Source organism: Pollachius pollachius (genome assembly GCF_949987615.1).
Source record: "Pollachius pollachius genome assembly, chromosome: 8".
NCBI lineage: Eukaryota > Metazoa > Chordata > Actinopteri > Gadiformes > Gadidae > Pollachius > Pollachius pollachius.
The window spans coordinates 23872188-23896915 of record NC_136941.1 but is presented as its reverse complement, the minus strand read 5'-3'; the positions used below and the strand labels follow the sequence as shown (position 1 = coordinate 23896915).

The 24728-nt window shown below is 42.8% G+C and overlaps 2 protein-coding genes across 2 annotated transcripts in view; both read left to right on the top strand.

The window, feature by feature from the left end:
* The window catches only part of LOC307078926 (copine-5), a gene marked incomplete at both ends in the record, with an annotated part of 120678 nt that extends 106501 nt beyond the window's left edge, over positions 1–14177 (top strand). The window contains 6 exons of the mRNA XM_079740961.1: positions 3030–3211; positions 3503–3630; positions 4759–4861; positions 9087–9144; positions 10215–10288; positions 13986–14177. Coding sequence (XP_079597087.1) covers positions 3030–3211; positions 3503–3630; positions 4759–4861; positions 9087–9144; positions 10215–10288; positions 13986–14177 — 737 coding nt within the window. The remainder of the gene's footprint in view (positions 1–3029; positions 3212–3502; positions 3631–4758; positions 4862–9086; positions 9145–10214; positions 10289–13985) is intronic.
* Positions 14178–19971: 5794 nt separating this feature from the next.
* Positions 19972–23676, top strand: LOC307079704 (uncharacterized protein). The gene is made up of 4 exons (XM_079742187.1): positions 19972–20219; positions 21063–21187; positions 21815–22030; positions 22871–23676. The coding sequence occupies exons 1-4, from the start codon at positions 20111–20113 to the stop codon at positions 22889–22891; spliced, it is 471 nt and encodes a 156-aa protein (XP_079598313.1). The 5' UTR covers positions 19972–20110; the 3' UTR covers positions 22892–23676.
* Positions 23677–24728: the final 1052 nt, after the last annotated feature.

Sequence of the window (24728 nt, the reverse complement as noted above, 5' to 3'; positions counted from 1 at the left end):
CCTACCAGTCGAGGTCAACCCCTCTACTCGTAGTCTTCCAAGCCCTACCAGTCGAGGTCAACCCCTCTACTCGTAGTCTTCCAAGCCCTACCAGTCGAGGTCAACCCCTCTACTCGTAGTCTTCCAAGCCCTACCAGTCGAGGTCAACCCCTCTACTCGTAGTCTTCCCAGTCCTACCAGTCGAGGTCAACCCCTCTACTCGTAGTCTTCCCAGTCCTACCATTCGAGGTCAACCCCTCTACTCGTAGTCTTCCCAGTCCTACCAGTCGAGGTCAACCCCTCTACTCGTAGTCTTCCAAGCCCTACCAGTCGAGGTCAACCCCTCTACTCGTAGTCTTCCAAGCCCTACCAGTCGAGGTCAACCCCTCTACTCGTAGTCTTCCAAGCCCTACCAGTCGAGGTCAACCCCTCTACTCGTAGTCTTCCAAGCCCTACCAGTCGAGGTCAACCCCTCTACTCGTAGTCTTCCAAGCCCTACCAGTCGAGGTCAACCCCTCTACTCGTAGTCTTCCAAGCCCTACCAGTCGAGGTCAACCCCTCTACTCGTAGTCTTCCCAGTCCTACCAGTCGAGGTCAACCCCTCTACTCGTAGTCTTCCCAGTCCTACCAGTCGAGGTCAACCCCTCTACTCGTAGTCTTCCCAGTCCTACCAGTCGAGGTCAACCCCTCTACTCGTAGTCTTCCAAGCCCTACCAGTCGAGGTCAACCCCTCTACTCGTAGTCTTCTAAGCCCTACCAGTCGAGGTCAACCCCTCTACTCGTAGTCTTCCCAGTCCTACCAGTCGAGGTCAACCCCTCTACTCGTAGTCTTCCCAGTCCTACCAGTCGAGGTCAACCCCTCTACTCGTAGTCTTCCCAGTCCTACCAGTCGAGGTCAACCCCTCTACTCGTAGTCTTCCAAGCCCTACCAGTCGAGGTCAACCCCTCTACTCGTAGTCTTCCCAGTCCTACCAGTCGAGGTCAACCCCTCTACTCGTAGTCTTCCCAGTCCTACCAGTCTAGGTCAACCCCTCTACTCGTAGTCTTCCCAGTCCTACCAGTCTAGGTCAACCCCTCTACTCGTAGTCTTCCCAGTCCTACCAGTCGAGGTCAACCCCTCTACTCGTAATCTTCCAAGCCCTACCAGTCGAGGTCAACCCCTCTACTCGTAGTCTTCCCAGTCCTACCAGTCGAGGTCAACCCCTCTACTCGTAGTCTTCCCAGTCCTACCAGTCGAGGTCAACCCCTCTACTCGTAGTCTTCCCAGTCCTACCAGTCGAGGTCAACCCCTCTACTCGTAGTCTTCCCAGTCCTACCAGTCGAGGTCAACCCCTCTACTCGTAGTCTTCCCAGTCCTACCAGTCGAGGTCAACCCCTCTACTCGTAGTCTTCCCAGTCCTACCAGTCGAGGTCAACCCCTCTACTCGTAGTCTTCCAAGCCCTACCAGTCGAGGTCAACCCCTCTACTCGTAGTCTTCCAAGCCCTACCAGTCGAGGTCAACCCCTCTACTCGTAGTCTTCCAAGCCCTACCAGTCGAGGTCAACCCCTCTACTCGTAGTCTTCCCAGTCCTACCAGTCGAGGTCAACCCCTCTACTCGTAGTCTTCCCAGTCCTACCAGTCGAGGTCAACCCCTCTACTCGTAGTCTTCCCAGTCCTACCAGTCGAGGTCAACCCCTCTACTCGTAGTCTTCCCAGTCCTACCAGTCGAGGTCAACCCCTCTACTCGTAGTCTTCCAAGCCCTACCAGTCGAGGTCAACCCCTCTACTCGTAGTCTTCCCAGACCTACCAGTCGAGGTCAACCCCTCTACTCGTAGTCTTCCAAGCCCTACCAGTCGAGGTCAACCCCTCTACTCGTAGTCTTCCAAGCCCTACCAGTCGAGGTCAACCCCTCTACTCGTAGTCTTCCAAGCCCTACCAGTCGAGGTCAACCCCTCTACTCGTAGTCTTCCAAGCCCTACCAGTCGAGGTCAACCCCTCTACTCGTAGTCTTCCCAGTCCTACCAGTCGAGGTCAACCCCTCTACTCGTAGTCTTCCAAGCCCTACCAGTCGAGGTCAACCCCTCTACTCGTAGTCTTCCCAGTCCTACCAGTCGAGGTCAACCCCTCTACTCGTAGTCTTCCCAGTCCTACCAGTCGAGGTCAACCCCTCTACTCGTAGTCTTCCCAGTCCTACCAGTCGAGGTCAACCCCTCTACTCGTAGTCTTCCAAGCCCTACCAGTCGAGGTCAACCCCTCTACTCGTAGTCTTCCAACTCCTACCAGTAGAGGTCAACCCAGGGTTGGGATGAAGACAGGATGGTGGATGACCATAGAGGTGGAGCAGAGGGCTCAGCAGTATGTTTGAGAGCTCTTTGGAGTTTAAGATCATAGAGTTTCCTCTGTGGAAATGTAAGGTTATCAGCAAAATATACAGTATATTGTTTTGAGCTGCCCAATAAAGAAGATATTTTATTGTTTGATTTGATTTGAATAGGCAAAGTAAAGTAAGGAAAACATTTGTATCATCTTGATCAACTGTAACGGAAATATTCTTCTTATGTGCTTTAAGCTAATTGTTTTGGCCTTTGGGACACTTACAATATGTATTATCCACTTAAGAAAAATGACACTTAACTCCTCAGAACAAACACCATTAATACTCACAGGGAACACCATTCCTCTCTGTCAATTTATCAACGTCATCCTTAAATTCAAATCAAATTGACTTGTTGTTTACTAAAACCTATGCCCAATCTCTCTTGAAAAAATGTTTTAAACCAGAAATCATTCATAAATCAAATATACGCTATTATTTGTTCATTCAACCTAGGAATGGAGCTGTCTTTATCATCATTTAGCCGATAACTTTATCCAAAGCAACTTGCAGTGAATTCATTTTTAGATACATTATTTGTTATTATTGTTCTTATCATATATAGTAGACATTGGGTTTCAAACCCAGAACCTTTACACTCCAGTCAAACACCTTATCAGGCAGACTATTTAACGTTACTGACAACGTATATATACAAGATGCATATGTATGAGTCCAGCGTCCATCCCTTCAGGGAACCCATCCCAGTCAACATCGCTGCACTACATGAACCCGTACCAGCTCAACGCCTATGCCATGGCCCTGAGGGCGGTGGGGGAGATCATCCAGGACTACGACAGCGATAAGATGTTCCCTGCTCTCGGCTTTGGAGCCAAATTGCCACCTGACGGGCGAGTCTCGCATGAGTTTCCCTTGGTGAGTAGAAGCTTCAGGCCCTGAAAAAAAATACACTTTGGGTCGGGATTCGTTGGATTCTGAGCAGTAAGGAGCAAGGGGCATATTTTCAAGCTCACCACTGGTTTTGATTTTCCTGTACAATTGGAACTGAGGAAGGCAGGAGAATCATTCCATCCATGCATTACATTTCCTGCAGCAGTTTTCCTGGGATTGATGCATGTATTAGCCCCTTGTGTCCTATTTTTCCATGTAATTACCTGAATCTCTACGATGACCTACTGAGATACTTGTTTGGCGGTTCTTCTGCAGAATGGGAACATAGAGAACCCGTACTGTAACGGCATCGAGGGCATCCTGGAGGCGTACCACCAGAGTCTGAAGACTGTGCAGCTCTACGGGCCGACAAACTTTGCTCCCATTGTCAATCATGTTGCAAGGTGATGGAACGCATTGATGTGGACGTGAGCAGAGGCTCACATCCACGTACTGCAGTATTGAAGCTGCGGACGGGTTTTAGATCGCCCCCTCTATAAAGGGAGCGCGTTGTTAAAGTGATTAACAAATGACCCTCTCAACCTCTCACTAAGCATTATAAGTATAATCATAATTATATAGAGTTTTATCTACAGACTCTTGATGAGTTGCTGTGTCTCTCGCACATATTGATGAACTCTAAGCTGCCTGTTTTTAAAACAACAACCCCATTGATTATGATTGCCCCCACATCTGACCATAGTGAACCACTTCCACTTCAATTGACAATAATTGTTTTTCTGACAAAAGTGACCAGACTTAATTTCATGTTTCAAGCGCACAATAAATAGGATCTACCACACTTGTTATGAGATTAGATATGGTTACAGTTGCATACTAATATCCTTATATATAACGGCCCTTATCTAATGGATAAAAACCAACAGATATTATGTAGAAATCAGCATGTGAGAGAGGCTACAGACAGTGGCTTCCTCTTCAACACACAAGCATTGATAGTTGAGAGGGGCTTAACTATAAATGTGGTTGTTGTGTGTTGTTGTTTTTACTGTCCTGAAGAAAGAATTTACCATCTGATTTGGCCGGGGGTCCTTGGTGATTAAAACGTGATAGAGAGAGAGAGAGAGAGAGAGAGAGAGAGAGAGAGAGAGAGAGAGAGAGAGAGAGAGAGAGAGAGGATGTTTAGCGTCTGAAAAGATGAAACAAACTGGGGAACAATTTGAAGTAGTCTGACTAGCATTTTTTTCGGTAAATCACACCACTCACACATATTGTTATGCTTTATTATTTCCCCCCAGAGTCAACAGTTTCTTTCATAATGACTGTGATTGAATATATGCTAATATATAAGGATGTTTGAGAGAGACTTGACAGTATAGGTTGAAGAGGCTGATGGTTTGGTGAGAATACGTGAGTGGGAACAATGCTCTCCATTATGCATTTCCAAGTGTCGCAAATATCTGCTTTTCCAGAACAAGTTTTAGCTGATCAGTCTTGTGTGTGTGTGTGTGTGTGTGTGTGTGTGTGTGTGTGTGTGTGTGTGTGTGTGTGTGTGTGTGTGTATTATCCAGGTATGCCGCCGCGGTGCAGGACGGCTCTCAGTACTTTGTTCTCCTCATCATCACAGACGGAGTCATCTCTGACATGGCTCAGACCAAAGAGGCCATCGTCAATGTAAGAACTGCTTGCGTTTTCTTTATTTAGAGTTGCTGGTGTGCAGATTAGATAGGCTTACTCAATGTCATCATTACTACTAGGCCCACTACGCAGCGTTCTCTTCCTGGTCATACCATTCATAATCACAGATGTATTTTGCATCTTAGATTCAAAGTGGTATGGTCTTCTATGGTAACGTCAATCAGGTAACAGGTTGTACAATAGTCGGGGGGGCTTTGGGTTTTAAAGCCCTCCAAGGTATTGATTATAAATAAATGTGACTTTATTTATTTTCTGCTTTCTCTCAGCCCTAATCCCTTCTGACCCCGTTCCCCCCCAACCAGCGGCTGCAGTCTTGCTTCTCGCTCCTCTCCTCGGCCCTTTTGAGTTCCGTTGCCTGTTCCTGCATCGTGAGCGCCAGGGCCACAGAACTCCCAGCAGACTGGATTTAAAGGGAATTTGCGACTGTTAATCAAAGCGTTAGAACAGCCACACCTTCCTTTTAAGATCTTGCCTGCTGCTCTTTCTCTCTGGCTGCCCCCTCCCCCCCCCCCCCCCCTCTCCTGCCTGTACCCCGCCTCCTCCCAGCTGGCAAGGCCGGCTGCTACTGCTACAGCTAGCTACGCTACAGCTAGCCAGCGCTGCTGCCTCACGTCTTTCAGGAAGGCCAGCTTACAGAGGCTGTGTCCGGTCTGTTATGAGGAACTGAAGGAGCGGGGGTTAAGAGGTGCAGTAAAACATCTGGGCTCTTAAATGTGTGGCTCCCTGCTGCTGTGTTGTATGTCTTCCCACATTTTTTGCATACACACAAAAAACCACTTGCACACACACACGTGGGTGCTTTTTTGTGTTTGTGTGCTGCTGTGATGCATGTGCACGCACTTTGGGAGCGCTGTGAGATTAGATAAGAGAGTTACAGTTACTGATCTCTGTGCGGTGAAATGTGGCTGCTGTTCAGAGAGCATCTAAATATAGAGTCAACGTAGACGAACGTACGTTGTTGTCCATAAGTAAGCAAATATGACCGTGTTTGATGTGTGCATCGGGTCCTGCATGGACTTGTCAAAGGAAGTGAGAAAGTGTAGACAATATTGATAAAGGTAAAAGTATAATAGTGACCCCAAATTCACACCAATCCCGTCAGATAAAAGTGTAGTTCCACACACGTCCAATTCACATCGTCTTTGCTACCGTCATTCAATCCAACAGGCCCTGTATACGGTCAGTATTTATTTTTACAGAGGATCATTACTGACCTTGCCCTCATTAAAATTAAAACATTTTTTCCGAATGAGGCTCCTCCTGGGTCCTGTACCGCAGTTCCCTCATTAAATGGACACACAGTTATCCTCCATGTCCTCCTCCAAATGTCAGATGATCAGTTATATCAGATGTAAGGCAGCAATTTAAATCCACCTGTCGACTCATTAAATGAACTGATACAAAACAGACATAATATAACACCCACGTGTACTTGAGATTAAATGGCCTTGTCCAACAATCAGCAACAAAGTATAAACAAACCAAACAAGTGCCTACACCACAAATATGAGTTAACACAAATAAGTGACATGGATGAGCACAATGAAAATCCCTTCTACTCAGACGACAAAAAATACCTCTCTCTCTCTCTCTCTCTCTCTCTCTCTCTCTCTCTCCTTGTACTCCATGTCTCTCAGTCTTAGCTTAAAAACATTAGTGATTGTTGTTTTCCATCTCTGGTCAGACTTTGTTATTCATCACATTACTGCCCCCCCCCCCCTGCCCTGTTATGCCACAGGCCTTCGATAAAAAAATGGAGGTTAAGGTGGTGCACACACACACACACAGATACACACACTCAAGCGAATTGCCAGTAGTCACACACAGGCAGGACTCGATGCGGACGTACACGCAAACTCACATATAATGCAGAGTTTATGCACTCATTCAAGCTTCTGTGTGTGTGTGTGTGTGTGTGTGTTGTCATGTTTGTGCGTGGGAGGACAGACAGTGACAGTGGCTGTGTATAGAAATAGTAGCCGAGGGCTGTCTCTGATTGTCGGCAGAAACGGGCCTGCCCGGCTGGTTTGTCGTGTTGTGGTTGCCTGGTGGACAAAAACGAGGGAGAAACATGGACCCATAGCAAGCTGGTAGTGCTTAACAGTTACACGTTATATCCCTTCTCTCATGGAATGGTATTTATTTTATTCAGCTAAATATGCTGCCAGACTCAGTGTCACTCAAGTTAGAAATGAGCCCTATTCTCTTCAGCTGTCCTATATTGTACTGATGCAATTCGTAGTCGTAATACATTATTCAGGCCTAACTGCTGTTGCCAAGGGTCCCACTTTTTTTTGCTGTCCTACAGTTTTTTTTTTAAATCTATCTCAGTTTGATTCTTCTATAAGCCAAGTATGTTAATCATGAGACAATTTGTATGTTTAATTATAATGTATTTGTATTTGGTATTTAAGATGTATGTATTATTTTTCCTATTTTTACATTTCCGAGGCAGGAAGTGCTTGTGGTGATGAAAGCTACTGCAATGTCATGTGACTTAGTGGCTTGGGAGGGGCCTCGGGGGGAGGCGCCAGGGGATGGTTGCCGTGGCGTTTGATGTCGGCCCATCCTCCGCCTCCCCCCCTCTCCCGGCTTACAAACGGCAATACACACATCCCACTGCGCGGCGACGAGCCACGGTCCCAGACAACCAGCGCATCACCAGATGTTTCATATTATTCCCCCAAAGCATGTCAAATGTTTTCTTACAGCTGGTATTCGATTAAAAAAAAGTCAACAAATCTCAAATACTTCAAATACTAGATATGCTCGGAAATATCTCAGCATTGATGGTGAATGGTTAAATGCATATGATGCTCCAGGCTCTCCCGAAATGGCTGCACATTTCGTGGAATAAAATGTGCAGAACATGTGATAGCCGTCGCAGGCACGTTATTGTGATTGCTGTTGAACTGCATTGTCTATTGTTGACTCTCCCAACCTCCACCGGGCTCAGAGGCAGCCTCTTGGTGAGCAAACACAGGTGTCATCTACAGATAAGAGTGAAGGAGGAGATTAACTTCAAGCATCCATAAAGCACCTGTGAAAAGAGGAACTGGAACAGTTGGAGCATTTGAGCCAAACAACATACAGGCTCTGTTTAAGGAGTCACAGCCCCTCCCCCCCCCTGGATCTAGTTCTAATAACCATCCTCCCTTAACTGCTTCTGAGATACACGCTGGTATCCGCAGAACATGCTTGGAAAACATTAGTCCTTTAGGCCTCCTCTCTCTCTCTCTCTCTCTCTCTCTCTCACTCTCTCTCTCTCTCTCTCTCTCTCTCTCTCTCTGTCTCTGTCTCGCTCTCTCTCTCTCTCTCTCTCTCTCTTCTTGTCTGTGTGGAAATCCATCGGTAATTGCCAAGTAAGAGAGTTAAAGAGCTGGGAAAAACATTTTGCAATCTTGTGAGCAAACTAAGTGTGCAATACGCTGTCGGAAAACAGTGGCCTTTATGTGTTAAGGTCAAACTTTCCCGAGTATTGGATAAATGTTTCTCAGTGTCCTTTGTAGCATACAAAGGACACTGAGACACAAGTGGATAAACCCCTGAGACTTCCTGTTCACATGTCCCGGTCAGAGAAACCCTGACCTGTTCACACTGAGGTCCTGATCTGTTCACATGTCCCGGTCAGAGAGACCCTGACCTGTTCACATGTCCCGGTCAGAGAGACCCTGACCTGTTCACATGTCCCGGTCAGAGAGACCCTGACCTGTTCACATGTCTCAGTGAGACCCTGACCTGTTCACATGTCTCAGAGAGACCCTGACCTGTTCACATGTCCCGGTCAGAGAGACCCTGACCTGTTCACATGTCTCAGAGAGACCCTGACCTGTTCACACTGAGGTCCTGACCTGTTCACATGTCCCGGTCAGAGAGACCCTGACCTGTTCACATGTCTCAGTGAGACCCTGACCTGTTCACATGTCTCAGAGAGACCCTGACCTGTTCACATGTCCCGGTCAGAGAGACCCTGACCTGTTCACATGTCTCAGAGAGACCCTGACCTGTTCACACTGAGGTCCTGACCTGTTCACATGTCCCGGTCAGAGAGACCCTGACCTGTTCACATGTCTCAGAGAGACCCTGACCTGTTCACACTGAGGTCCTGACCTGTTCACATGTCCCGTTTGAGACCCTGACCTGTTCACACCTCGCGGTCCTCAGCGAGACCCTGACCTGATGCATCTCTACATCCCTATAGGGCGCCAAGCTGCCCATGTCCATCATCATCGTCGGCGTTGGACAGGCCGAGTTTGACGGTACAGTGACCTCATCATTCAAGTCACATTCATTTGTATTCATTCTTTGTTTGTTTACGACCATTTATAACACATATGAACACACTGGCAACTTTACAAACCCATGTTTAAATAATATATTTACCTCATCTATCTCTATAAACATTGATGTAGGGATAAGGTTACAGTGATAAGGTTAAGGTTATAGCGATATATATATATATATATATAAGAGAGACAGCAAGATATGTAGATATGTAGATATAGATATGGCTCTGGTATGTATATCTATGTGTATCTTTCTTAAATGATCACCTATAGATAGATAAGGCTGGGTGATCATTTAAGAGCTGATTGGAAAGCTGTGTGTGGTCAGTACACTGCATGAGAGAGTGCATAGTAGAAACAGACTACATAAGTGTATAAGATGTGGCTGAGGTTAATTACTGAGTTTATCATTTAAAGCCAGTAACTGTGGAGTCTTAATTACAAAGACACCTTGACGGGGACCCGAGTGGATTACACATGCGATAAGGAGTCTCCCACGTCACCTCTCTCCTCTCATTACTCCCAGAGCGGCGATAAGGAGTCCACGTCACCTCTCTCCTCTCATTACTCCCAGAGCGGCGATAAGGAGTCTCCCACCACCTCTCTCCTCTCATTACTCCCAGAGCAACTGTTTAGTTCATGCTGCTTGTGTAACTCTGTGCGTGTTTTTTTTTGTGTACGTGTATATATTGAGTCTGTGTGTGTTTCTTTGTGTGTGCATGGTTGTGTGTTTACATATGTGTGTGGGTTTGCTTGCTTGTGTGTGTGTATGTGTGTGTGTATATGTGTGTGTGTGTCTGTGTGTGTGCGTGCTTGTGTGTGCGTATATGGGTGTGTGCATGTGTTTATGTGTGTGCGTGCGTGCGTGTGTGTGTGTGTGCGTGCGTGCGTGTGTGTGCGTGCGTGTGTGTGGTTATGTGTCTGCGTGTGTGCGTGCGTGCGTATGTGTGTGTGTGTTTATGTGTGTGTGTGTGTGTTTATGTGTGTGTGTGTGTGTGTGTGTGTGCGTGCGTGCGCGTGTGTGTGTGTGTGTGTGTTTGCAGCGATGGTTGAGCTGGACGGGGACGACATCAGGATCTCGTCCAGGGGGAAGCTGGCAGAGAGAGACATCGTTCAGGTATGTGTGTCATTGCACTGCATCCTCCTTTTGCTTCTGTTGACTGATATCTTGATACGGTTTGATAGACAAGCTTCACTTAGCAGGTACAGGCCGACACAGAGAGGGAACTTAAGTGTTTTATCCAGGGACTGTAAGCATAATGTGGAACTGCCCACCCATATCTTATCCCGACTTTTAGTTTTACCATATCATTTACACTTTCACACCTGTCACAGATTAAAAGAACCGTGACTAACAAACAAACAAACACATAAACACAACAACTCCTGTCATACAGAATAATTCTGCAGCAAAGTGCTAAAGGTCACTTATCATTTATTCATGTATTCTGTTACTTAAAGCAGCACTGTGGAACATTTAAATATTTGTTTTTCCAAAGACTGTATCCAGGTATATTCTGCCAAGGTGTCATGTCAGAGATGTGTCCAGGCCTGTCTTGAACAAGTGCGCCTTAAGTTCACTTTACTATGACCCCAGTACAGAATTCACCCAACATTTTGAACAGAAGTAATGCTACTGTTTCAGAATGAGCACAAATGGCTGAGTCATTTCACTTTCCACTCTTGGCTAGTTGTCCGCCTGTAGTAAGGTATCAATGCAAAGTGATCAATGAAGAGGCAGTACAAAACAATAGCTGCCGTGGATGGGTTTTTCCCTGTTGTGGTACATATAACAGACTTTACCAATGATTAATTGTTACGCCTCCGCCAACAACTCCACCAACTCAAGGCTCAACTTGAAATTGCTGTAACCATGGTAACAGCAAAAGTTAGTACGCTTTGAAAGAGAAACGCACAATATTAAAGCATATTCATGATGTCAGTTGTGTTTACTCCCTCCCAGTGACCATATGTGACGGTCTGAGTGAGCTCACAGGGGGGTTGATTAGAGGGTGCAATCTGAACTGGAAGCGTCAGCCTATCTTTGTTTTCATTGTAACTTGACTTGAGCCTTTGGTTATTACCTTTATTCCATTCCCGTTAGCAAGTCAGTATGTATGTCGCAGGGGACTGTGGTCTTGTGCTCTAATTGTGGTTGAGCAAGTGTTGAACTAGCTTTCCACGTCTTTATTTAAAATGCTGCAGAAGATTACACATAGATGATACTAGAACACACACATAACTCCAACATAATAGTTGCTACAAGCATGTAGAAACTATAATGGTCATAGCTAGCGCCAAAACTAGCATCTAACCTTCTCCTATTAAGTGCCCTGACAAACGACGTGAGCCTGGCTTAAATAGTTCCACCCATAAGCCTGGCCAAAACAATAAAGAAATCAATAAAAAAAAAGCCTAATGAGGAATTAGACTTTTCTACTTAAAGAACATCTCCTTGATCATATTTAGTCATGTCTGGAAAGAAGAAGAACTCATAGCTTGTTGACCTGCCATGCTCTTGCTCAAGGATGCGTACAGGTGGGCCATGGTTATCAAATCAGCCCCATTCGGCCACTACACTATCCTGGTTATCAAACCCACCACCATTTGGCCACTACACTATCGTGGTTATCAAACCCAGCACCATTCGGCCACTACACTACCACTACACTATCCTGGTTATCAAATCAGCCCCATTCGGCCACTACACTACCACTACACTATCCTGGTTATCAAACCCAGCACCATTCGGCCACTACACTATCCTGGTTATCAAACCCAGCACCATTCGGCCACTACACTACCACTACACTATCCTGGTTATCAAACCCAGCACCATTCGTCCACTACACTATCCTGGTTATCAATCCCAGCACCATTCGGCCACTACACTACCACTACACTATCCTGGTTATCAAACCCAGCACCATTCGGCCACTACACTATCCTGGTTATCAAACCCAGCACCATTAGGCCACTACAATATCCTGGTTATCAAACCCAGCACCATTCGGCCACTACACTACCACTACACTATCCTGGTTATCAATCCCAGCACCATTCGGCCACTACACTACCACTACACTATCCTGGTTATCAATCCCAGCACCATTCGGCCACTACACTACCACTACACTATCCTGGTTATCAAACCCAGCACCATTCGGCCACTACACTACCACTACACTATCCTTCCCTCTTACATCCATTATTTTTGTGATAAGAGAATGGTGGCGGTTTATCGTATTAAACCTGCAATATCTTAAGTTTTCCCACGCATACAGCTTTATATGCAATATATTAATATCAACAGTTACTGTAGTCTGAGGTTTCCCACGGTGAGGGGATGCAAAATTAGACCACAATATAACTATTTAAAGAGAAAAATGACCCTGGCTGCTTTGACTCAGGTATAGGCAAATTGTTTTTCTTGAAAAAAGTTATACTTAGATAATTATTTTGATAACGTAAATAGCTTACAGTGTTTCTAGTCCAGGTTGAAGTTATTGATTACACAATGTGAGGGTTAACATTGGTATCACTAACATGTGAGGGTTACCATTGGTATCAATAACATGTGAGGGTTAGAATTAGTATCACTAACATGTGAGGGTTAGCATTGGTATTACTAACATGTGAGGGTTAGCATTGGTATCACTAACATGTGAGGGTTACCATTGGTATCAATAACATGTGAGGGTTAGCATTAGTATCACTAACATGTGAGGGTTAGCATTGGTATCACTAACATGTGAGGGTTAGCATTGGTATCACTAACATGTGAGGGTTAGCATTGGTATCAATAACATGTGAGGGTTAGCATTGGTATCACTAACATGTGAGGGTTAGCATTGGTATCAATAACATGTGAGGGTTAGCATTAGTATCACTAACATGTGAGGGTTAGCATTGGTATCACTACATGTGAGGGTTAGCATTGGTATCACTAACATGTGAGGGTTACCATTGGTATCAATAACATGTCAGGGTTAGCATTAGTATCACTAACATGTGAGGGTTAGCATTGGTATCACTAACATGTGAGGGTTAGCATTGGTATCACTAACATGTGAGGGTTAGCATTGGTATCACTAACATGTGAGGGTTAGCATTAGTATCACTAACATGTGAGGGTTAGCATTGGTATCACTAACATGTGAGGGTTAGCATTGGTATCACTAACATTTGAGGGTTAGCATTGGTATCACTAACATGTGAGTGTTAGCATTGGTATCACTAACATGTGAGGGTTAGCATTGGTATCACTGACATGTGAGGGTTAAGATTGGTATCACTAACATGTGAGGGTTAAGATTGGTATCACTAACATGTGAGGGTTAGCATTGGTATCACTAACATGTGAGGGTTAGCATTGGTATCACTAACATGTGAGGGTTAGCATTGGTATCACTAACATGTGAGGGTTAGCATTGGTATCACTAACATGTGAGGGTTAGCATTGGTATCACTAACATGTGAGGGTTAGCATTGGTATCACTAACATGTGAGGGTTAGCATTGGTATCACTAACATGTGAGGGTTAGCATTGGTATCACTAACATGTGAGGGTTAGCATTGGTATCACTAACATGTGAGGGTTAAGATTGGTATCACTAACATGTGAGGGTTAAGATTGGTATCACTAACATGTGAGGGTTAGCATTGGTATCACTAACATGTGAGGGTTAAGATTGGTATCACTAACATGTAAGGGTTAGCATTGGTATCACTAACATGTGAGTGTTAAGATTGGTATCACTAACATGTGAGAGTTAGCATTGGTATCACTAACATGGCACGCCTCTGCCTTGCAGTTCGTCCCCTTCCGTGATTACATGGACCGGACGGGCAACCATGTGCTGAGCATGGCGCGGCTCGCTAAAGACGTGCTCGCGGAGATCCCTGACCAGTTCATCTCCTACATGAAGAGCAGAGGGATAAAACCCAACCCCGCACCCCCCCCGTACACAGGGCCCGGGAACACACACCACCACACGCAGATCTGACCTAGCCCCGCCCTGTGGTTACACTCCGGAAGAACAGGGGGTGGCTGTTGTTGGTACAGGAATTGACATGCAAGGAACAATTTAAGTCGTATTTCCACCTAAGTTGAAGCGAAGAAATTGTTACTTTTTTTTAGTTTGTAACGAATTTTGTGAATTCTCCATTTCTTCCAGATGAGACACTGGAAATGTTTTTTTGGAGAACTTGAAGCCTTTTAGATTAACAATGAGGCCAGTGACTGTTTCATGTCAAATTTGACAAAGGATCGTTCAAAAGGTCATGTTGTAATTCAAAACTTGTGCCTGTCTTTGGCTGTTCTATAAGTGTATCAGGACAAATGCACCCTAATTTGAACTTTGACTCAAGCCTTGCTTGTCAGTCATTGATGTGGCTTAGTAATGTGATTTTTTGGGGTAATCCCTACTGGAATTGTAAATGTCAAAGTTATTTTCATATTCACATAAATTATGAGAGATGAAAAGGTCTGTAGTTTGTTCTCTTTGTACGCTTGTTAATCAAGCATTCATGTCATGAAATCTGAACTCATGTCACTATTCAGTAAATGGTTCTAAAAGCATGTTGTATAATATATAATAATTAAATTCCCCATAATCCAATATTTATTGTTGAATGTTATCCACAGTGGCATGGAAGAAAGATGATTTTTTTATGTTGTAACAAACATTTTAAATGTGTGGCTTGGACCGAATCGCACACAGATAGATAAATTGCAAAACATTTTTTAACATCAACTGTTTAATTCCACTTTATCATTCATATATTTTATCATCCTCAGAAGGCCTGAACCATATTAAAAACACTAAATAATAAGCAGGCCTATTATTATCCGCATAGCTTAATATTTTTTTAATTTTGAGATCTGTCAACAAGCACAAAGGATAAGCACATGGGACACACACACTGTAGCTAAAATGTTCACAGAAGAATGGCTGTTATGGTCAAATGCATGCCACATTACAACATCCTGTTGGGTTGTTCTTCAGATCCATTTATTGAATGTGTGTGATGCTGTAATCAACCTCTGAACCAGGCCCACGTTGAATGAAATGAGGAGGTGAGGGGTGATGTGTTCTCTACCAACAGTCATGATGTAGCATAGCTAAACACCGCCTATAGCCGAGGCGTTATGGAATCCAAGCCGCTGCAGTGGTCAAGATCTTTTTTATCTTATATGGGAATGTAATAAACAAATCCAATTTAGAATGAACTACAATTTGCTTGAACTTGTTTGTGTTGTGTAGTGGGTTGTTTGAAATGGAAGGAAATATCAGAGGAAATATGTGTGTAAGGACCTAACTTTGAAGTGTGTGTGTGTGTGTGTGTGTGTGTGTGTGTGTGTGTGTGTGTGTGTGTGTGTGTGTGTGTGTGTGTGTGTGTGTGTGTGTGCATGTATTGATTCTCCAATGCTTTTAATATAATACTTTTATGCATATAACTGTAAAATATTTTCAGTTTTTAGGTTTGTTTTTTTGTTTTCAATTATAAACCATAAACCCTCCTTTATATGTCACTATAGCGAAAGGATCCACATCCAAAAGAAACCCTGTTCTTGAAGTAGTATATAAAATGTGTCTGCATCCCTGTTTTGAACAACCTAACGATGAGAGGTGTTTTTATAGTGCAGTGCTGACATCTGTAGTAATAGTGAGCAGCCCATCTGGATTGTATGTATGTTTGAGCCCAACATGGCAGCAAGCTCAGTGGACTGATTGCTATTTCTTGTTCTTCTTTTATTTCTTCTCCTGTGCCTCGCAAAAAAACCTGTTCTTCAAACACGTGTTGTCATGATGACCTGTCACTCTGCAGAAGTGACAACTGATGCCAACAAGCATGTTCAATGGTTTGTTTTTAGTTTTTTTTATTCCCTTTTTGAATAAGTTATTTATATATCTGGGTTTCTAATGTGCATGGTTGCTTTTGTTTAGTTTTTTTGTGTTTTTTCTGAACGGGTTTTTAATGTACATGATTGTTGTCATATGGTGAGTCGTGAAATGCTTTGTATTGGACTGCCTTAAATGAAAATTAATTAAAAAAATAACTACTTTTGTAAGTCACACTTTTGTAAGTGTTTGCTTTAGTCCGATCCAACCAGCACTATTGAAGAACAAACTGTAATTTGACCATACAGACTTCATTATAGAATTGTAAGTATAGTTTAGTTGTCGGTTAAAGTAGACTTTGGAAGACAAGATGATGTTGCCCCAAGGGGAAGCTTGGGACAGGGTGATGTATCTTTAAGGCTTCTGGATGTCAGATCGGATCACATCAAAGTTTTCCCTCTCCTGGCTGGACAACCCGTGCTTTATGGACATATATGTCCATTGGTGAGTAACCCTTCACGACAATCCTTCTGAATGTAACGGAAGAGATTATATACGATGTAGTTGTGCAATGGAATGACGTGACGTAGTTGTGTTGCACTGGTGCAGTTGTTGTTGTTTGTGATGCTCTGATGAGGGGAAACTGGCACCAACAAGACAATAGCAAGGTGTGCTGCATAATGCCAGAACAAAGCTATGGTGATCTATCTCACTCTACACACACTCTCTATCTATCGTTCTCGCGCTCTCCTCTAAACACATACACATATGAACACACATACATGCTCATACATGCACACTTTGAAGTGAGCAATCTATTCATAAAGTAACATCTCAATGTACAATGTATTGGAGTCACCTTATATGCGAGCAGACACGCACGCACACACACACACACACCCACACACACACACAACCACACAAACACAAGCAAGCATTGTTCACAGTAGTGTAAATTGTAGATTCTATTTCATTTATCAGTGCTGAAATGTGTCTCTCTGTTGATTGGGGTGGGGCAATAAGAATCCACATCAGTGGTCAAACACTGCCATCTTCTGGAAAAACTGTTAGAACATAATCTGCTGAAGACCTGGGGCCTCTACGAATAGTCAAATCTCCTAACCTTTATACCTCCTTTCCTTAACCTTTGAGGAAAACTTCATCGGGTCAAGGAGAGATGAAAAGGTGCTTCCTTTCGAACATAGGAAAAGACAGCACTGTTTAAAATGAATTCGACTCCACTTTTCCCAACCGACGTCATTGCGCGACGGCGGGTATTGCTGACCTCTAGCGTCTCTAGTGTGAAACTACAATTTTCCGAAGATTGACTAAAACAAGCGCTCTTTGATCCATGCGTTCTTGTCGTATTGATTTCAATCAGGTTATCGCCAACAGTGAGAATCACTTAGGTCGGACTTGGCCACCGGGAATATTTTAGGCCACTTGAATTCCAATTCACATGTGAAAAAATAGAGGCTAAATTTATGTTGATGTTGAAATTAACTGCCCCCAGTCTTTCTTAAATGTGAAGTTGGCATTTTCTTTTCTTATGGTGTATTTTACGTGCTTACTATCCAGCAATAAAGGAATTCATTTATATTCAAATAATTATGTGTCTGGAATTGGTATCCATTATTATCAATTGTATTTTCATCTCTTCTACTCTTCTACTTTACCGCGTCTCTCATGCTTCTTCGCACCGGTAGATTAATATTCAACATTCATTTAACATTCAAAATACAAACCTATTATGCACTTCAACCATTTGAGTGAATGATGTCAAACCAACTGTGCAACATACAGATTAATGTCCCCCATGTGCCACAAGGCTTAATTTTCAAATATATATTTTCATCGATTTTTTACAAAAAAAAAATAATTAACTTATTATGGTCCTTGACCTTTTGACTTCAAGTTGTCAAACCAACTGTATAACACAGATAATAATAACCCCCATGTGTCACAAGGCTTACTTTTTCAGCTTTTCAGTATGTGGGTAGTATGGAATATGCCAAGTTGAAACAGTAAATTTTCGCCTCTCATGTAGAACTGCTTGCAAGGCGGATCTTGTCAGTAATCGTGAAATCTTAAGTGTAGTACTTTTCGGAAACATATGTTGATAAAGTTATTATGCTCCTTGACTTTTGACCTCAAGTTGTTGTTGTCGATCTCTATCGTAACTCTACATTTTGTTTTCGTTCCGTCTTCTTAATGTCCTTGTGTCCTGGTGCCTATAGATAGAAAAATATAATTTATTTTTTTACTCCATTTAAAGCATTAAAAAGTTTGTATTGACTCAAAATATTTTTTAGTGAACACAATAATGCAGTCACACATGTTATTTTCATTATGTCACATACCTTTTCCATTGTGTCTTAACATAAGACACAGTGCCATGGCACATGGGGGTTATTATTATCTGTGTTATACAGTTGGTTTGACAACTTGAGGTTAAAAGGTAAAGGAGCATAATACATTTATTTCTTAATTTTAATTGTGAAAAAATGCCGAAAATATGTATTTGAAAAGTAAGCCTTGTGGCACATGGGGGTTGTTATTATTTGTGTTATACAGTTGGTTTGACAACTTGAGGTCAAAAGGTCAAGGAGCATAATACGTTAATTATTTTTTTTAATGTAAAAAATCGATGAAAAGATATATTTGAAAAATAAGCCTTGTGGGGCATTAATCTGTATGTTGCACAGTTTGTTTGACATCATTCACTCAAATGGTTGAAGTGCATAATTGGTTTGTATTTTGAATGTTAAATGAATGTTGAATATTAAACTAACTTAATGCCGGTCTTCTTCGCGTAGTGTCGGTAAACTTTGTCGGTGGCCTGTTGCTTTAAATATTGCTGCCGTAAAGGTTTATGGGATACCACTATCTCCTTTCCTTTGCAAAGGAAGCTCAGGAGTTATCTAAGATAAAGGAAGCATCGAGGCTCCTTTCCTAAGCATTTTTAGAATTCAAACGACCTTTCCTCCAAGCACGTCCGGGTCATCTCCATAGGAAAGGAAATTTCCTATGCAAAAAGGAGAATTTTCCGTGGCCCCTCATTCACTAGGGTTGGATTTATTGATTCGTTTCCGTGAATCAGTTCGCCAAGAGGAGTCGTTCGCGAAGCGTTCGTTCGTTCAGTCGAGTTTCCGGTAGCGGTGAATCGAATCATGGAATGCACGGTTCTCAGACTCAGCTCCTCCCTCGTTCTCATTCTCAAACGTCAACATTACAACTTTAACCAAAAGCAGCGGGATGGGGGTTGTTGATTATTGGATGTTTAACATATCAGCAAAATAATAGACTTGATTTAGCAATGATGGTGGGGGTCCCGGTAGTTTTAGGCTCTCATAAACAGAACCCTGTGCAGCCCAAGACTAAATCTAGCTGCCAAAATTAACACTGCCTTCAAAACGAGCTGGTTAATTGTGAAAAATGCATTAAACTGTAATCAGAAAACGCGCCTATAGTATCTGTGGTTACAAATATGTACTTATAGACCGTTGCGATTCCCATTGAAACGAATGGCGCGGTGACTGGTCTTCACAACGAGAGCTGGTAGGTTGTGAAAAATGTGGTATGAAGGCTGGGACGAATTTCGAATTATAAATATGTACAATGCATCCTTTAAATACGTCCATACAACAGATGGCCAATGTGAATAATAGATAGCTCGCTCACTAAGCCCATTTGGTTTTTCTCCATTAAACCGGTTGATTTCTGTCTCATTGACTAAAATTCAACGAGAGCGTCCTAGACTCAGTCCTAGAACAGCATTCGATTGGCTGGCTCTCGTGAGTCGTGTCTCTCAGTCGGTCCATCCACTTGTTTAGCATTAGATCGTTCAAAGGGTCATTCCTTTCTGGACCGAAAGGAAGGGTCATTCCTTTCTGGACCGATAGGCAGCGGTGGTGTTCTGTTGCAAAACGTCATCATAAACTACTGTCTGATGTACAATGACGCACATGTGCGACCACGCACAGGAGACGGAGGTGCGCGCTATTGGTTTGGAGACGTGTTCAGAAGAAAGCTATTTCCGGACAGTGTCTGTCTTTGACTGTACAGACATCTAGACGTTCGCATAGTGGTTCAATATGCCTCAAACAAAGTCAATGGAAACAATCCAGCAGCAGACGCTTCAGATCGTCCTCTGCCTCTTTCAGGACGACCAGGGGTGTATTGAGGTGGATGGAGTCGGCGATGGTACGATTCAACTTTATTCACAACTGGAGCGTCCGACTACCATCATTTACCAATGGGTTTGTGCTTGTAATTAGGCCAACCATTTCAAGTATGCGGCTCTTGCATAATATCCATTGTTGATGGATCAACCCTCCATAGTGAAGTTCAAACATAAGTTAATATTTAATCGGAGACTTAAAATAACTCAGACTTCGGTGCCGTTTATGACCGTATTTTTTGAATATGATTTACTTAACCATATCCTAAAAGGTTTTCATTGTTTTAAATTGCCACTCGTATTAGTTACAACCATTTTAGACGATTTACAATGGCGTTAGTCTCTCTCCTTCGAAAAGCATCTAAGCGATAGTATACATATAGTCTTAATAGCTTACAAGATGAGGATGACTGACAAACAGCAGCTCTATTTAATTAAGAACTGACACTATTTGTTGGTTTTCAATACCAAATAGTGTCCATTCTATATCGAGCCAGCATCAACGTTTTATTTCTATATAACTGATTATAATGGCATTTTATCTTACTCCAAAAAGGCTACTGCAATCACCGGATGAAGTTACATTACAATTTCAAAGTTACATATTTCCGGAGGGCTGGACTGCATAGTGCTATCAAATATTATACAATCTAGTGCTCCAATTTAGTTTGTGGGTATTCTTGTTTTTATATTTTGTGTGCGCATGTAATATACCTATTCACACTAGGCATGTTCATCATGCCACTATGTGGCTTTCCAACAGCTCTGTTGGTTATGAGTTATTCATTTGAGTCCTTTTGTTTAGCCTTACTATGCGATTATGCTCCGTGCCATTTGGTTGTTCGACAACGAACACTGTGTTACAGATGACAAGTTTGACCCAGTTCCGATCGCTAATAAACTGAAGGAGGTGGCAGACCAAATGCAGAAACAGTGGGACCAGAAGATCCCAGCAGAACTGCTTCAGTTCAAGGACGCAAACCAAGGGAAGGTAAAATGTGCAATAATTGTTAAGAAAGCTTCCTTTGTAGATTTGGCAATCTTTGGTAATTGCTACATGCATAGAAATAAGCTTGTTTTAGTGTATCTGTTGTGGTGTGTGTGTGTGTGTGTAATCTTTTCATAGCAAGCTTGTATTCAGCCTATACATTCAGGGAATAAGTGTATGTTTGTGCATTATTACTTTGGGAAACAATCGTTCATACTTTATGACATCTCAGACGCAAACCATGTGTTTTTTTTTCTCGTGGCTGATACATGGGCAGGTTCAGTCAAATTTTACCTGTATGGGATGGCTCTTAAACCTACCTACAGCACCTTTCTTAAGCAAAATAAAAGATAGACCCCTTAAATTGCTTATACTTATAACAGAACCGTAATTTAAAATTTTTACAGCTGGAATCGCTGATACCAATTTCACCCTAACCCTGAGGTTCACTATAGCACCCTCACACTGAGGTTCACTATAGCACCCTCACGCTGAGGTTCACTATAGCACCCTAACGCTGAGGTTCAGCATAGCACCCTAACGCTGAGGTTCAGCATAGCATCCTGACACAGGTTACTTATAGCACCCTGACACACTGAGGTTCACTATGCGGGGTTCCTCTGTCTACAGGACATCACTAATGCCTTCAGCCATGCTGTGGACAGTATTTGCCTGAGCCCCGTAGTTGGTGAGGGGCTTCCAGAGATGAAGCTGATCAGAGCGGCGGTGGCCCTAAGTCTCTACCTGAAGAGACACGCACCGGAGCATGTCTCCAACATCCAGCAGGCAACCGCCAGCTTCCTGCGCACACGGGTGGAATCCTTTGTGGTTCAGCAGGGCGGTTGGGTGAGTGTGGGCGCCTGTGTGTGGCAGATGCACTCATTAGGTTTCTTAGTGTGCAAAGTCTACCCGAAGGCACCCTTGATCAAAATACCCCACTTCCTACATGCTCATTAATGACATGTATCGAAAGATAACTGCACTATAAGGCGCTTTGGACTTGTGGACTTTGGATTTGCGTCTGGCTAAAATTATTTTAAATAACTAACTATTAAGCCTATTGTAGGTAGGTTGGCTGAATTTATAAATTGGAATCAAATCCTTGAGCTGAATGCCTCATTTTACTTAATAACTGTGCCCCATGTCCCTTATTTCTTGAAAAATGAAAGTGAAACTTACTGTTAAACTCATTGTAGTCGATACAGTGTTGTGTAACACCACATCCTCAAAAGAAATATATTTTATTGCCTCGGAATCAGGTTTTACAGAGTTGATAAATGGTATATAAATTGCTAGTAACCTGGAGAAGGTTTGCATCGGAATTGTGGTTCAAAATTTTTTGTAATATAACTAATGTAGACTCTTATCATTGCAATATTATCTTGGTGAATTATTATCTTTCAAATGTGAATAAAGTCCATTTGGAACGATGGTGGATATTTTTTCAGAGTTTGTTCAGGGGTTCTCAACCTATTTTCTATAGAATAACAATTAGAAAAGTATTTGATTTAATGTCCATCCTATAATGGCCTGTCATTGTCCTTCCAGCACAAAACATTTGACTCAAACTGAGAAAATTCCCTGCAACCTACACAAAATATGAGGATTTTACCACAAACCTTTGAGCAACCTTAGGTGTGAGAATGATCTTAATTGTTCATCTACGGTCTTGTCTTTCTCTTTCAGGGTGCCGTGGCAGACCTCTGAACCAGCCTTGTCATTGTGACCAACAGTCTGACCTGAGCCAAGACTATTCAGGAAGGTTTTTTACAACCCATATGGCGCCAGAGACATCCAAACCACCAGCATAAAACAGACTGGCCTGATCCATACTGATTTTATTTGTTATTATTATTACTATTCCACTTGAATGAAGATTTTTTTCAATTTCTTAGCTTTGCTCTAAAATGTACGCCATCGAAGGAAAAAGTAAGGTCTTTAGTAAGAAGTTTACATATGTTTACACAGGCGCAATGGCATTGTATTATTATGAATTTAGTGAAGTGATCACCATTGTTGATAGTATAGAACAATGTTGTATAGAATATCAATAGGAATGGGTATAGGAACATGAACACATGATTACCTGATGTAGTCGGTATATTCAGATCAGAGGAAAAACCAAGCTTATAAGGAAAATACTTGAAACCACCCTCTTCCAGGAGACAGCGACCACAATCAAACATGAACCTGATGATGACATGGGAAGCTTCCTCATGGGGAAGATGTGCTGCATGGCAAACGTATTACCTTACACCACAATGATTGTTATTCCATAAGTGCAAGGTTTAATCTTGTGTAGTGTGTCATGTATAAACACTGTCTACATCACACATCTACGCATCACAGGGGAGAATCTACATATGGGGCGTTTATCTGTGCAATGAAGTGAAAGGCACAAACTGAATAGAAAATGCATTGCGAACTACCGTCCTGGTTGGTGAATGTTTGTAAATCACTAATGTGCCTCTGTTTCACCAAATAAAAATGACTGTCCTAGGACCATCTTCGTACATTTCTGGCTACAAGGCCCAACATTTCGAGTAGGGTCCAGCTGCAGCCCCGGAGAACAACACCCTGGCGTGACAACAACCCAAGCGCGACGGAAGTACTCTGGTGTGACGAAAGGGATTTATTTTTAAACCTTTTTTAAACACCGCTATCGGAAACCAAGATAAACCATGGAAGTGAGACTGTCAATATGCTTAAAATATTGAGTAATATTCATGTTTAAAGCCGTACCGTGTTTTATTTACTTTTCGACAAATTCGAATATAATACCGTGCCCTTTTTGAAAAATTTGCCGCACTTCGTTCATGGAAGTAAGTGAGAGTTAACATGAATATTACTCAATATATTAAGCATATTTGACAAGTCTCACAAATAAATCACTTCCGTCACACCAGAGTACTTCCGTCGCGCCTGCGTTGTTGTCACGCCAGGGTGTTGTTCTCCGGTGCTGCAGCTGGATACTATAAACGTACAGATTGTGCTTAAAGTCACAGCCTCTAGAGGGCAGCACAGTATCAGTAATAAGCAGGCGAGGACAACTAATGTTAATAAGTAAAGTATCAACGTGCATTTCAATACGGTTCACATTTAGTTCCAATAGCACTGTTGATCAAAATATATAAATCACAAAATTTAGGGAAGTTGAGTATATTTGAGGAAAACAACGAATTTGCATATTTGTTGCTATCAGTTAGAGATATTTCATAACTCGGAACCCCAAAGATTTCTATATTTAATACAGGGGCCCAAAACATTGCAAGACCAAGTGAGCTGTGTGACATCCGTCAAATTTTCATCAGGACTCAGGAAGTATATTTAAAATAGTCTGGCTTACAGAAATGAAAACCCTACTTCTAGATCTAGAAATAGCTAAATAAAGTGATAGGGTACCTTAAACTAGTGGTTCTCAAAGTGGGGTCCTTGGTACATTGCCAAGGCGTCCGTGAAGAGTTTGTTACAAAATATAAACATACCATATTTATGGAGCAAGTGCTTGGGCTAGCGTCATTACTCCCGTCTGAGTAACGTTAAA